General features: G+C 36.2%; 1 protein-coding gene and 1 long non-coding RNA gene across 7 annotated transcripts in view; one reads left to right on the top strand and one right to left on the bottom strand.

Moving 5' to 3' along the window:
• LOC145328756 (uncharacterized) overlaps positions 1-15367 on the top strand; it is a 54133-nt gene that overhangs the window by 13096 nt on the left and 25670 nt on the right. For all 5 annotated transcript variants that reach the window (XR_013882585.1, XR_013882586.1, XM_080172576.1 and 2 more), the window contains exons 10-11: positions 11571-11623; positions 12807-12958. Coding sequence is in view for 3 of the 5 variants with exons in the window: in XM_080172576.1 (XP_080028702.1) it covers positions 11571-11623; positions 12807-12958 (205 nt within the window). In the remaining 2 variants the exon portion in view is untranslated. The remainder of the gene's footprint in view (positions 1-11570; positions 11624-12806; positions 12959-15367) is intronic.
• On the bottom strand, positions 4078-5399 carry LOC145328751 (uncharacterized). 2 transcript variants are annotated; one of them, XR_013882583.1, is made up of 5 exons: positions 5138-5399; positions 4906-4970; positions 4678-4759; positions 4498-4569; positions 4078-4170 (listed from the first exon to the last, which is right to left on the bottom strand). It is a non-coding gene; the product is annotated as an uncharacterized LOC145328751 (long non-coding RNA). The 2 variants fall into 2 exon arrangements; XR_013882582.1 differs by lacking the exon at positions 4078-4170 and adding an exon at positions 4220-4269.

Raw genomic sequence — 15367 nt, 5'->3', positions numbered from 1 at the left:
TATGGGGAATAGTGGATAATACACAGCATTAATATTTAATCATATGCAATTTTTCAAAGCAAGGCTTGTCTGTAATCAGGGGTTTGTCGACAGTATGACACTTCCAGAGGATTTTTTTTAAAAATCTTTCATCAATATAAGAAGCTGCAATTGATAGCTTAGTTTTCATTAAATTATTAAGTATTAATTAAGGGAATTTATTAAGTATATCCTTGTTATTGTAATACTCTTAATAAAGTTTAGAGTTAAGAAAATACATGGACATAAAGAAGAAAATTAAATGTGATAAGTTTTGTATGTCAGACTTAAGCAAAGCGTTTGATTCTTGCTCATCAATGACATTTTATTAATTCTACCTACTTATTTTTTTTTTAAATTTTTGAAATTATCAAAAAGATGGAAATGTTTGATATGAAACTATGAAGTATTTAATATTCATTGAACTGAATATAATTTGAGTTCAAGTGTGTTTCAGCAGAAATATTAATAGAAAGTCTCAACTGTCAGCTGCTAAATATTAGAGTCATGATTTTTAAATAGGATCTTAGATATTTGGATTATAGAAAGAAAGCGAAATAGTGGTTTTGTCGTATTTTCTCAGTAGCTTTTAGGTCAGGATAGGTAAGGTAAATGTTAATAATTGCCCCGCAGAGTTAGAGCCCTCCTCAAGGGCTAGAAATAGGAGAACTTTTACTGTGAAAATCCATCTACTTCGTTTTCTGTCCATGATCCAGATATTTTTATGCTAGCATTAATATTACTCTTCTATGGATATTTTTGTTTTAGATATTCTATTTTGCCTCCAATATTTCATCATTTATTAAGAAAATTCACAATGCTGCATTTTTTAATTTAAAAAATGTTTTGACTGTAAGCGTCGGATGTATAAAAGTTTTTATTAGATAAAACAAAAATAATAATTTTTTAGAAAAACTTGCGTTCGAAATATCTTCATGGCTCTTTTTCCATATTATTCTATGGTTCAATTGTATTTGATCAAAAATTTTCATTTATTAAGCTCTGCTATTTGCTTTCAAATATTTATTATATATTTTGGATATAAAAGAGACTGCTGAAATAAAAAAAAATAGGACAGATACCTAGTTGATTTTTAGATAGTGAAAGGGGTGAAATGTTTCTAAATTGATTATTGCACCGTCTTATTATTCAATTCCGTCTTTTTTTTTTTTTGGGGGGGGGGTATTTTTATGATGATTGGATGGTTTAAAATCTTGTTATTTTTAGAGTTTCCTCAGCTTTTTTCAGATATTTTAAAATTCTTGCATATACCTACATAGTACATACCTAATGTTTTCGGAAATATTCTAGGGAATAAAAGATTTGGATGTTGAACATATTTCAGTTCCTATTGATATTTAAAACCTGTCAGTTTTTATTTGAATTCTATGGGCAATACAATTTCGGTGCTTGCTTACATGTGAAGACCGGAGCACCGAAAACCCCCCCCCCCCGCTTAGTTTTGACAAAAATCAAAAATAAGGGGGGGGTAGTTTTTAACCCCCCCCTTAATTTTGATGAAAATCAAAAATAAGGGGGGGGTAGTTTTTTCACTGTACAACACGCCAGAAAGTTGAGTGAGGTAAATCAAGTAAATCCAGTATACCAGAGGGGAAACCTTATTACAGGGATATTCATGTTTTGGGGCATAATTTCCTTATTTATTTATTTATTTTCCCAGTAAAAGGTTTTAATTTTGTGCGCACAAAATTAAAACCTTTTACTGGGAAAATAAATAAATAAATAAGGAAATTATGCCCCAAAACATGAATATCCCTGTAATAAGGTTTCCCCTCTGGTATACTAGATTTACTTGATTTACCTCACTCAACTTTCTGGCGTAATGTACAGTGAAAAAACTACCCCCCCCTTATTTTTGATTTTCTTCAAAATTAAGGGGGGGGTTTTGAACAAAAAGTCTTTGCCTTTCCCTGCACTTTTCCTCCTTGCCATTTTCCAGACATTAAAAAACTACCCCCCCCTTATTTTTGATTTTTGTCAAAACTAAGCGGGGGGGGGGGTTTTCGGTGCTCCAGTCTACCACATGTAAGCAAGTACCACAATTTCTAATATTATGTATATTATCCTTTGTATGTTTAGGTTTTATTTTTTAAATTTTTAGGAAATGTAAGGCATTAAGTCACAGTACAAAAAATTTACTCAACTCTTTAAAATCTTTGTGAGTTTAGTTATATTGAATTTTGATTGGTCCAAAATTTTCAACCAAATACTTTTAACACTGAAGGAGCAATGTTGTTAATCATAATTGGGGATGTGTAATGTGTATCAATTTATTGTCCATATTGTCTTATCCTAAGATCCTTAACAGAATTCCTTTCTATTCCACTAAGTATACTCCTTGTAATGCATTTTGTATGGTATGCGCATATTTGTTCTTGTTTGCTCGCACTCTCCTCTATGTGCAAATTCAACTTTGCTCAATTCCTTCAAATGGTTGTTAAATATTATTTTTAACATTTTTACAGTGCAGTAGATTGTACAATAATTTGAGAAATATTTATTAACAAAGGTGAAAATTGTTTATCAATATTCTACTAAAACCTATGATTAGATAAGATGTCTCTGAGTGTCTGTCTCTTAAGATCTCGCCAACTTCTAGACCGAAATGGTTCTCCTTTATACATAAGCTTTTTATAGGTCCAGAGAAGGTTTCTAACTATTGTGAAGGAGGGTATCTCCACCCTCCCATGTAAAAATTGACTGTACAAAACAAAACATCTTGGGAACTAAATCTTGGCGATTCGTTGTAAACTTTCATTCCCATATTGTGTACGCTCTATTTAAGTATTAGGATCATCTACATAGATTTATTGCATTATTTACCTTGATTATACTTGTTCTTAAGTCAATTATTTACTCCCCGACTAAAAATGTATGAATGTTCAGTTAGAACAGCTAGACTGGTCATTTATTATTTTGGATTTTAAACCTTGTCAGGTTTCAAGCTGTTCTCAGATGGCGGAAACCAAATACAATTATTTTCCTTGGTCCGTTTCTATTTTATAATAGCCCAAAACCTTTACTAGACCAACATTAAGCTTTCCCTCAAGTTCTAAATTAGAACATACATACATCCAGTTTAGTACTAGCGGCTCCAGGAGGCCTCTAGGAGCACTTAAGTGAAGGGGTGTAGGTAAAATTTCCATTTTAATTTTAATAAAATATTCTTAAGGATGTAACTTTTTCTGTGGGCGATTTATCTTAAGATGTAGCAGCTACCCTTTCTCTAAATAGTTAAAATCCTTTTCTGAAGAATCATGTCTGTCCAGCGGTTATCGAGATATTAATCTACAGACACACAGACAGATATCCTGTTATTTTTATTTAAGGATTGTCTTATTTGTTGGAAAAGAAGAAACCACTAAATACTATAAGCATACACACTCTTATAGAAAATCGATAAAGATCCTATTTTCTTTCTTTTCATCGGGTCATAATAGTCAATATCTCTTGCCCCCCAAAATTGATGTTTTATTGACGGTATTAAAATATCTAGGTAATTAAAAATAGAATAAACAAACTTAAGTTTTTGACACTGAATTGTTCTTTTATTTCAAAGTTTTAAACTTAAAGATACCTAAATCAAGAAAACAAGGATTAAACATAAATAGCCAAAAAATATTAAACAAATTATTATTGATTTATCAAATTTCATAAAGCTGTATTTCAAAATTCTGATTTTCCCACAAAAAATCATTTGGAGCATTACCGACTAATCGATGGGCCAATTTTAAATGGTCTGCGCACAAAAAACAGCCGTCTGTCTTTAATAACAGTTGAGATAATCACGTTTTCTTCATAGCCCTACCTACGGACAGACGAGCAAGTTTGATAAAGAGCAGCTCTGCTACTAAAGAACAAATACTTCATGCATCTTAATTTAAAATGTTTTATGTTAATAGAACTAATCTATCGTTCTAAATAATGAAAGATAATAATAAAAGGTCTAAAACTGTCAAATGTCCAGGTTGTTGCTTCCTTTATTCCAGGGACGAGGTATAGGACATCTGATTTCCAGGGAAGGATTAATTTTATACCTCAGATACAATCCACTTTCAGTCATTAGATACAGTCTCAGTCTGATGTTGATATTCTCTTCTTATCTTTACCAGGAAGCTTTACCATAGTCTTCTGCAATAGGCATTGAACAATTGGTAGAAAAAAGAATACACTCAGGTATTTGATATACGTTGGCTTAGCTGATTGGCTTGCCAGGACTTGATCAATAAACTGCAAAGAAAAATAACAAGATTAATTTTCTTGAAAGTTTATGCATTTGGTAGCAAGTTTAAAGATCATTCCATAAAAAAAAATATTCTTTTAATTGCAAATTATAAATGTTTTAAATATATGAAAATATGGTGCTACAAAAAACACAATAAATTATGGTGCTACAAAATATAACCCGGAGTTTACTAGCAAATTTTATAAATTAAATACAAATATAATGACTTTTACCTAGTCAGGGATTGCAGATTTCTTAAATAGGAGCTTTTTCATCATCACACTTTGCAAGTTGAACTTTTAAATCTTAAAAGGAAATAAACTTGGTAAGTAAAAAAAACAACATTATTTTCTTTCTTTTTCAAAAATCTTTAAAATGATAAATTTTCATTCAATATTAAATAATCATTGTACCTTACTCAAAAACCACTATTGTTTTCGGGCTTTTGCAGGTATACAGATAGAACAAGATGATTCCAGATACAATCAGGTACAACTAAAAGATTTAAATATTCTTTATTAACTATAACTTTTAATTGTCTTTCTATTTTTTGAAATATCTTGAATCTTTCTTATATTGCATATTAACGGCAATTTTGATAATACATAAATTAACAAAAAATGTATAATAATCAAACAAACCTCAGAATTCCTTTAAATGTCCTCTAAGGGCTCAAATGTTACAGGTAACAGGAAAACTTCATTTTCTAAATACAATATAATCTTTTCAATTTTCTGTTTTTTATAAAGTAAACTTTTTTAACAATGATTTTAAACAAATATTGAAATTGAGTTATGACCATTTTGGTCCTGCTTTAATGCTAAAATTACTTTTTCTTTTTAAATATTTACATAATATGAAATAAATACTTACAACTTCCGTGGCCTGGCTAAGCAGCTCCTCTTTGCTATCCACAGCGGGAGGATATATGCCGGCAAGTTCACGGAATCCAGGTAATGTCTTTAAAGTCTGAAATTAGTAGCCATTATTGTCTTTTCTAGCTAATTATGAATTTCAAACGATAAAAACATGTACTTTACTAATTCTGGATCCATCTTCTGGAGTTGTTTCAAAAGTTGGAGGTAGCAGGTAATTTTCTCCACACCTAAAACAGCATCAGTTGGACATTTGACAAAAACAACACTAAAATGTACTATATAACTAATACAAAGAAAAATAAATAAGTAAAACTAACAAATAGAGAATTGAGATATATATCCCAAATTATGTTGCTATTGTTCTAAAATGGAAAGATGCACTAATTATCTGTTTATGTGAGGGCTTTGCACTCAGGGATATAAAGGGATAAGATAAAATAATGTACATTCCCAATGATGATGCCAAAAAAATACCCCTTCTGTAGATTACAATTAGTGGTTAAAACGTTTGATAACTTTGTGAACTACCTACCTGTAAAATACCTCTTATGGGCGAGGCTGACAGCCCGAGACCAAAACCAGTCCGAGTCCACCAGCCCAGGAAAACTAAGGGGAGCAGTAGTGTCCCCTTTTCTGTCCATTCACCCTAAATAATTCTAGTTTAGTCTTGATAATCTTTCTAGGTTTACCCTTGACGTCACCCTTATATCCCCGCTAGAGCCGCAGCTCTTAGAGGGATTTTTATGGGGCGAGTTAGAGTTTCCCTTTCTCTTTATTCCTGAAATGGTTTAGATTAGTATAGCTGAGTCCAGTCTTCCTAAAACTAGTTTATAAGGTTAGTAGGGAAAGATTTGGTGAAAGTGTAGAACGTAGGAGGTAACCGTGCGCGCGCTTAATATTTCTTCAAAGGGAAAGTTTTCAGTTGAAGATAAAACATTAAACTGTTGATTAAAAATGTCTTTTAATGCAAACATGGAGCTTTGGACTGAGATGAGTGAGCGTTTACAAGGCTTGCGAGCGGCTCTGATGGATAAGGCTGATCGGACTGACGAGGAAAATGTCAAAAGAGAGATTGCAAGAAGTATGTATAAAAATGGATGGCTAACAACCCAGCTAGAGTACAGCCGACCTACCCTTGAGCAACCTGCGGATGCCCAAGCTGATGAGTTGGCAGCGCTCCAGCACGAGGTTGATATGCATGAAGCTACGAGTATCGCTATTTAGGGCTTTCAGCCTTAAGTACCTAGTTAAAACTGGTCTAATTTTCAAGATTTCCAGATTAACTACCTAAGTTTTATCATGAAAAATGTTGGAGTCCTATCTATCATTTAAGAAAGTCTAACTCTAATAAATCTGATAAAAATCTAATGTAATTTATTATTTATACTGTACCATAACCTGTATAGTAGTTGGATGTTTGCCTGTCAGTAACTCTTAAATGTCTTAGATGCGCTGTTTAACAATTATACACTCATAACGATTACATTATCTTTAATTTAATTTGGCTAGGTTTTAGCCATCTTAACTTGCAAGGTTTTTGCAAGTGAGAGTCAGCTAGTTTTCCTAGCTTATGTGCAATAATATTGCAAGGTTTTTGCAATTTCTTTTTCCTGTGTGTTAATGATTTCCGTAACTATTTAATTTTACCTAAAGATATTTGGCTAGGTTTTAGCCATTCTCGACTTGCAAGATTTTTGCAAGTATAATCATAGCTAGGTTTTCTAGCTTTTGTTACCTAGTATTTTTGCAAGATTTTTGCAAATGCTGGTCGACTAGTTTTTCTAGTCTTATAATATAATGGGCTTATTTTCATTCTAAATAATCGAATCTACGCGTTGCTTTAATAAACTTAAGTACGTTATCGAGGTTAAGGGTGGGTAAGTCTATAACTCGCAAGAAAATATGTCCTAGATGTTGTTGTCTTGCATGGCTGAAGGCTGGGCATTCTGTTAGGTAGTGTTCTACCGTTTCCGCATCGTCAAATTCTTCGCACTGTTTGCATGTAGGTGCGGCCTCTATTTTCATATTGTTCAGATGGTAGCCAAGTGTTGCGTGGCCTGTATAGATTTGTGTGATCATGTTCATCATCCTTCTCGGTTTTGTTATCAGTTTTCTCCACAAACCATTCCTGACACTGGGTAGCATCATTTTTGTTTGTCTACATGTTGTGATCCTCTCCCATTCTTTCTGCCAGTTTTTGAAAGTGAAGTCTTTAATTTCCGCTTTTATATTTGCATCTGAAATGGGAATGCATTCTCCAGGTGTGTGTATTTTCATCATTGCCCCTAGCTTCGCTTTTCTATCGGCCACCTCGTTTCCAAGGTGGCCTTCGTGTCCAGGTACCCAGGCCACTAGCACTCTGTTGTCTTCGCCAAGTTTGTTTAGCAGTCTTTTGGTCTCAAAGATAACTTTGCTTCTTATTTGATAGTTTTGGATTGCTGTTATAGCAGAGGTGTTATCAAGGTAGAAATTTACCGTCCTGTCCCTTATGTTGTTAGATATGAGTGTGAAGGCTGCTTCTGCCAGCGCTAACAATTCAGCTTGATATACCGTTGTATGGCTACCCAGGTGTTGGGCGCCACTGATTTTAAGTCCTCCTCCAGTAATAATGTAGCCAAAACCTGCTCTTCCTGCCATCTTGCTGCCATCTGTGAAGCATGTAATTACTTCCTGGTCTTTTGTTCCTGGCTTCAGGTTACTTTCCCTAGCTTCTTGTCTAGTGCCAATCTCTGTTTTAAAGTGTGTAGGTACAAACTGTGTATGTACCATTCTGTCTCTTGGTAAAAAGATTGTTTTAATGTTCTTTGCCAGCTTACGTATAATAACTGCATGTGATTTTTCACTGACTATTTCAGCCTGCTGCACTGTCCAGCTGTTGTTCCATATCAGTCTTTTGTAGGTGTTGATACTTTGTGCCTGAAGGTGGAAGACTATAGGTTCTAGTCCCAGCATCACTTCCATCCCCGCCGTGGGGGTGGACTTCATACTGTTAAGTATGGCCAGACAACCTTTCCTTTGTACTCTCTCCAGTCTTTTTCTGTTCTTTCCATTTAATCTACCTGAGATACCTTCAATCCAGATCATAGCTGCATACGTCAGGACTGGTCTCACTACTGCTGTGTAAAGCCATCTGCATATCCTTGGGTTGAGTCCCCAATTCTTGGATATCATCCGTCTGCAGTACATCATGGACATGGTTGCTTTGTCTGTTATGTTCCTTATATGAAGATCCCATTTGAGATCACTTCTGAATGTTACTCCAAGATATTTCATGCTTGACACATACTCCAGCTCAGTTTCATTCATGTAAATTTTTGGTAGTACAGGATTTTTCTTGTTGGTAAACAGCATCAGTTTGGTTTTGCTTGCTGAGAAGCTCAGTCTGTGGTCTTTAGCCCATTCCTCCAGTATATGTATGTCTCTCTGGTACAATTTGTGCCAGGAAATGGACAGACTTGATGCAGCAGCCAGGATACAGAAACTGATGAAGATGAACAACAACAGAGAGATGGGAACTGTGAGAAAACCTAATGGGGAGTACACACAAAACATCAAGGATACCTTAAATGTCTTATTAAATACACATTTTCCGGACGAACAGGATGACAGACATACGGAGCCATATGACCATAGTAATAATAATAATTTTATTGATATTGAAAGAGTTATTAATATTGAAACAGTTACTAATTCATTGAAATCTTTCAAGCCGTTTAAATCTCCAGGTATGGACGGCATTTATCCGTGTCATTTACAGAAAGGCATCGAAATCATTGGGGGGGACATTGTGAAGCTATGGCGTAGAAGTGTGAGGGAAAGTAAGTGCCCTAGAACCTGGCTAGACACCAGGGTAGCGTTTATTGATAAACCTGGTAAAAAAGACAGCCTTGATCCTAAATCTAAAAGACCCATTAGCCTTTCTAGCTTCCTATTAAAGGGTTTGGAAAGAACACTTTACTGGGAAGTTAGTGAAAATCATCTTAGATCTAAAACAAGCAAGAAAATATTCTCATACAAGGAAAGCACCAATACAGAAGACTGTCTCCACGCAGTAGTGGCGAAAATTGAGAAGGCAAAGTTGAATGGCGAGTGTGCGATTGTTCTGTTCGCAGACATCGACGCCGCCTTCAACAATGCCTCCATTAATATGATGATACATAACCGGGAGCGGATGGGAGCATCAAGACAAACGGTAATGTGGACAGAAGTAATGCTTAAAAACAGAAAAGTGACAGCCATGCATGATGACGTCATGGTTTCCAAACAAACAACTAGAGGCACACCACAAGGATCCGTAGCAAGCGTTCACCTATGGAATAATAATCAGCAGAATCTAAGTGATAGAATGCCAGAAAGAAACCCAACAGACCTCTACATTTTTGCGGATGACATACTTGACATCTCAATCGGCTGGGATGAAATATCTTGTGCACAAAATATACTTTGTGAACTAACTAATCAATAATCAATATAGCCCTCAAAGTTGTTAAGCCAACGAATAAGAAAACGTTGGGGACCAGTGGAATAAACAGCCCAATGTCCCCCTCCCTCCCTGCTTTGCATTAAGATGGGATAGAATGGGACAGTTTGGCTAATTTAGGAATAGTAATCTGTAATATTAATCCAGCTTTTTCTTTCTTTGTTTGTTACTAGATGGATTAAACACTTCCTCTCTCCATTAAGACGACCTTATGCAAGTTGCAGATGCGCAACTAGTCATTGAGAGAAGGGACAATAGCCTGTTTATTTTACTAGTCACCAAAGTTTTATGTTAACGCTTTCTTAACGTTGGCTTAACAACTTTGGGGACTTAATATGATTGGTCGGTTTATTATGTTGACTGTCTAAACGTTCTAAGCACTATTTTAATCTACATAAGGGGAAATTTTGTGTATCGCCATTGTGGGTGTACATCAATTTATAAGCCATTGTCATATCCCTTTAGGTAGCTGGCAACTAGTGTATACAATTAATGAACTCTTTTTAAAAATCTTCATGAAAAGAAGACTCTGAAAAAAAGATTATTTAGTTATATAACTTCACTTTTTTGTAGAGAAATAAAAGCAATTATATTTCTTTTGTTAATGGCTGTAATAACGTACTAATGTTATTATTCTAATGCACTGCATTGTAGTATTTAAAACTAGCGGCTGCACCCCTAGCATATAAGGCTCCTTATTCGTAGGAGCTTGAAAAATAGCTTAAAACAACCCCAAGAGTTAAATCTGAAAATGAAACAGTCTAAAAACATCACTGGACCTATGTGAAGCTTTCTAAAATCAGATCGGTAGTTATTGAGATCGTAAGCTTCAGACAAAAAACTTTACTACCTACCGACGTAATAGGATGGTAAATTAAATTATGTTTATGTGCATAATAGAATCTTTATTTGATTTAATTACTTCGCCCCTTGTTGAAATTCCAAAAAGCTCCCTTTAATAACTTTTGTTCAATCGAATCCAGCCATTTTTATAGATATTTTGTTTCAAGATGGATAAGACAATTGCTGATAAATTGATGTACATGGTACGTAACTAATGTCAAAACACAAAATTACCCCATCTATAGATTACAAATAGTGGTTGAACCGTTTGTACATACACCTTAATCAAAATTCATTTAAAGTCCACAAAGATGTCTAGCCAACGAATAAAAAAACGTTATTGTAATACCTTGGGTACTCGTGTAATCAACAGCCCATTATCCTCTCTCTCTAGGTAACATCCTTGAATTTATATTATTTACACAAAATACTTCTGCATACCTCCGTGTAAAACCTAGATTTTGGCAAACAAGGTTATTGGGAATCTGCATAAAATGTTAAACGTCAAGCTCACCAAATAAACCTGGTTCCTATAAAATGGTATTGTAACCAGGGAGGGAGGAGACATTGGGCTGTTTATTACACAAGTCCCCAATGTGTTATGAAAACGTTTTCTTATTATTTGACTTAGCAACTTTGGGGACTTTAATTTAATTTTGATTGGTTTGTTCATTAAGGTAGGTATCCAAACGTTATAATCAGTAATCTACAGAAGGGGTTATGTTTCATTGGGGTCATGTATCATTGGGGATGTATATCAATTCATTTGCAATTGTCTTATCCCTTTATATCCCTGTATTGTAACAGTAATATCATAGCAAATAATAGCTAGCAATCCCAGCCAACTGCTTTACTGCTATGCTATACTTTGAAAATAAATCAGGGAACCACTTTAGCTGTTTCATCAATTATGCATTTTATCATGGGTAAAGAATTATGTAAGTCAAGCTCACCTACCTAAATATGATATACCTACCTAAAACATTCCAATTAATATAATCTTGTGTTGGTTAGGTACATTTTTTTTTAAATTTCCAAAAGAAATTGTCGAGCAAAAAAGAATCCAGTGTTGATGCAAAGAATTTCATGTTGTTAATTTTTTCAGGTTGTTTTCCCGCGGCTATTTCCTCTCCCTGAATGCCTGTATGATTGCAGTAGGTTAGTATTTTTTTCTACATTTTTCATTGTTATGCAATAGGCATTTTGTACAATATTTACAAACATGCATTGAGGGATACTTCATCTGAAGAATAACAAACTTGTGCTAACTTTCTTACATTTAGTTTATATCTAATAGTAGGGTTGTTGTTTGTTTGATTAGCCATAGTCTCTTAGGGTTTGGACCTAAGTAGTCATGGAGTAGGCTGAGAAACTTTTGTATAGCCACTAGGGCTATCAAGCTCCACGTTCAAGCACATTATGACTTGACCCGCTATCTCATGAGAGCTACTCATTATTACCTCACCCTCGCCGAGTATGGCAGGTGTCCCAAATTAAGTCACCGTAATGAATGACGCTCTCCGCAGAGGAGCTTGGGATAAGGGTAGTACTGATATTATGTACGTGACTATTAAGTATCCAAACTTACTCAATAATCCCCTTCTTACACAACCAGGGGAAGTTGCGTGAATGTATTCAACTGAGAAATTCGAGTTTCCACATGGGGACTAGAACTCGAACTCTCATCACCGTAACTCAGTGCGTTACCACTGAGCTACGACGCCCCTTGTCTAATAGTAGGGTACATAGAGTTATAAAAATTATAAAGATACATGTATCGAATTCTTTTATAGAAATTAGCGACTGGGCACCTAGCATCTAGATACTTTATATTTAAACTAGCGGCTACGCCCCTAGAGGGCTCTAGGGGCACTTAAGGTGGGAGAAAGAAAAGTCGACTCCCTCCCATTTTCAATTTGAGTTTTAAAAAGAAAAAATTTAAAAAAATATTTTTTTTTGGAAGGGTCATTTTTTATTTGGAGTGTGAAGATACCCCCCCCCCCAAAAAAAAAAAAAAAAAAAAAAAAGAAGTTAAAAACCTTCCCTAGACCTATAAGAAGATTCACTGTAAAGGAGAACCATATCTGTTTAATGGTTAGCGAGATCCTTAGCTACAGACAATAGCCTAAAACTATCCCAAGGATTAAATCTAAAATAAAATGGTATAAAACTATCCAAGGCCCTATGTGAGGCTTCCGTCAGTTCAGTAGTTATTGAAATCTTAAGTTTTAGACATAAAAACCTTATTCGTTTATATTATTAGAATATCCACAGAAAATAAGATAATATTACGAACGAAATAATCCTGTTTTGTAACATTTTATTTCATGATTGTTTTTAGGTATTTCTCGTGGCCTGTTTCTATTGGTTGATGCATACAACGAGGGCGGAACCTTTTACTCTCCGCTGGCATACATGTTGCTCAATATTGGTTATCCATGTATCACTTCAGCCTTTGCTATCCTGTTTCTGGCACTTCTCAGAGTCACCCAGGTATTGTTTGGTTTTTATAAGTTTGTCTAAAACAACCAGCTTTGAAATCTACCCCTTTGTTAAAATATTTTCTGTTTCTGATAAAAAAGAGAATAAGGATAACATCATCTTTATATAGAGAAGTACAAAAAATCATGGAATGACAAACGGACTAAGTAAGAAGTCATCATAAAATCGGGGTTGGAGAAAATCAGAAGGACAGAATGATGATAGATCTATAGAAAATAACTAAACCTATGTACCTATGTGATTTTATAATATTGCATTTGTTGAATGACCGACAGACAGACGGACAAAGAATATTAGTACAGGGAATCTCCATCAAAACTTATTAACCTTGAATAGCAGGCGGACATTTGCAATTAGAGTTGCTTCGCTACTAAACTAAGGGGGGGGTTTTTAATGCAACCATCTCGTAATCAATGTATAAATGGCACTTAGAATTCGAATTTTGATCTGAAATTTTGCATGAGTAATCCTTGGTAGGTCTATTTTCCCTAAATCGAACAAAAAGTTGGAAAAGTAACGGCTGGCAGCTGGCGGCTCAGCCGTTTAGCCGTTTTTTGCCTATTTTCAGGGCAAATTCATCATTAATTACGTAGGAATCAACTTTTAAAAACTTATTTTTGGTTTAATTCATGTTAAATGATAACAATAACCATTTTTAAAATTTCTAGTGCCAGCTGCTAAACGGCTAGAACCGGCTGAAAACGGCTGGGAGCCGCCAAGAGTATGATGAGTAGATAGGGCATGTGACATGTCTAGGGGTAAGTTTTTATGGTTGCTGAGCTCAAAAATGCTACCAAAAATAGTGGCAGCCCTCCATATGGCAGCTGGGTAACAGCTGCAGCTCAGCTGGTAGCGGCCAAGAGTAGAATAAGTAGATGGGGCTTGTGACGTGTCTTGGGGTAGGTTTTTATGGGTGCTGAGCTCAATAATACTACAAAAAATAGTGGCAGCTCATCCATATGGCAGCTGGGTAACGGCCGCTGCTCAGCTGGGAGCGGCTAAGAGTAGAATGAGTAGATGGGGCTTGTGACGTGTCTAGGGGTAGGTTTTTAGGGGTGCTGAGCTCAAAAATACTACCAAAAATAGTGGCCGCCCATCCATATGGCAGCTGGGTAATGGCCGCAGCTTACCTTGGAGTGGCCAAGAGTAGAATGAGTAGATAGGGCTTGTGACATGTTTAGGGGTAGGTTTATATGGTTGCTGAGCTCAAAACTGCTACCAAAAATAATGGCGACCAATCCACATGGCAGCTGGGTAACAGCTACAGCTCAGCTGGGAGCGGCCAAGAGTAGAATGAGTACATAGGGCTTGTGAGGTGTCTATGGTTAGGTTTTAATGGGCGCTGAGCTCAAAATTACTACCAAAAAAGTGGTGGCCTATCAATATGGCAGCTGGGTAACAGCTGCATCTCAGCTGGGAGCAGACAAGAGTATAATGAGTACATAGGGCTTGTGACGTGTCTAGCTGAGCTGTAGCTGTTACCCAGCTGCCATGTGGATGGGCCGCCCCTATTTTTGTTAGTATTTTGAGCTCAGCACCCCTAAAAACCTACCCCTAGATACGTCACAAGCCCTATCTACTCATTCTACTCTTGGCCACTCTCAGCTGAGCTGCAGCCGTTACCCAGCTGCCATGTGGATTGGTCGCCACTATTTTTGTAGTAGTATTAAGCTCAGCAAACATAAAAACTTACCCCTAGACACGGCACAAGCCCTATCTACTGATTCTACTCTTGGCCGCTCCCAGCTGAGCTGCAGCTGTTACCCAGCTGCCATAGGGATGGGCCGCCCCTATTTTTGGTAGTATTTTTGAGCTCAGCGTCCCTAAAAACCTACCCCTAGACACGTCACAAGCCCTATCTACTCATTATACTCTTGACCGCTCTCAGCTGAGCTGCAGCCGTTACCCAGCTGCCATATGGATGGGCTGCCACTAATTTTTGTAGTAGTATTGAGCTCAGCACACATAAAAACCTACCCCTAGACACGGCACAAGCCCTATATACTAATTCTACTCTTGGCCGCTCCCAGCTGAGCTGCAGCTGTTACCCAGCTGCCACAGGGATGGGCTTCCACTATTTTTGGTAGCATTTTTGAGCTCAGCAACCATAAAAACCTACCCCTAAACATGTCAAAAGCCCTACCTACTCTTCATACTCCTGGCCGCTCTTAGGTGAGCTGCGGCCGTTACCCAGCTGCTATATGGATGGGCTGCTTCTATTTTTGGTAGTAGTATAAAGCTCAGCACCCATAAAAACCTACCCCTAGACACGTCACAAGCCCTATCTACTCATTCTACTCTTGGCCGCTTAAAGGTGAGCTGCGGCCGTTACTCAGCTGCCATATGGATGGGCGGCCACTATTTTTGTTAGTATTTTTGAGCTCAGCACCCCTAAAAACC

The sequence above is a fragment of the Acartia tonsa genome, chromosome 9 (genome assembly GCF_053477335.1).
Source record: "Acartia tonsa isolate MP-2025a chromosome 9, ASM5347733v1, whole genome shotgun sequence".
Classification (NCBI taxonomy): Eukaryota; Metazoa; Arthropoda; class Copepoda; order Calanoida; family Acartiidae; genus Acartia; species Acartia tonsa.
The sequence above is the reverse complement of the archived record's forward strand: the minus strand, read 5'-3'. Positions and strand labels throughout refer to the sequence as shown.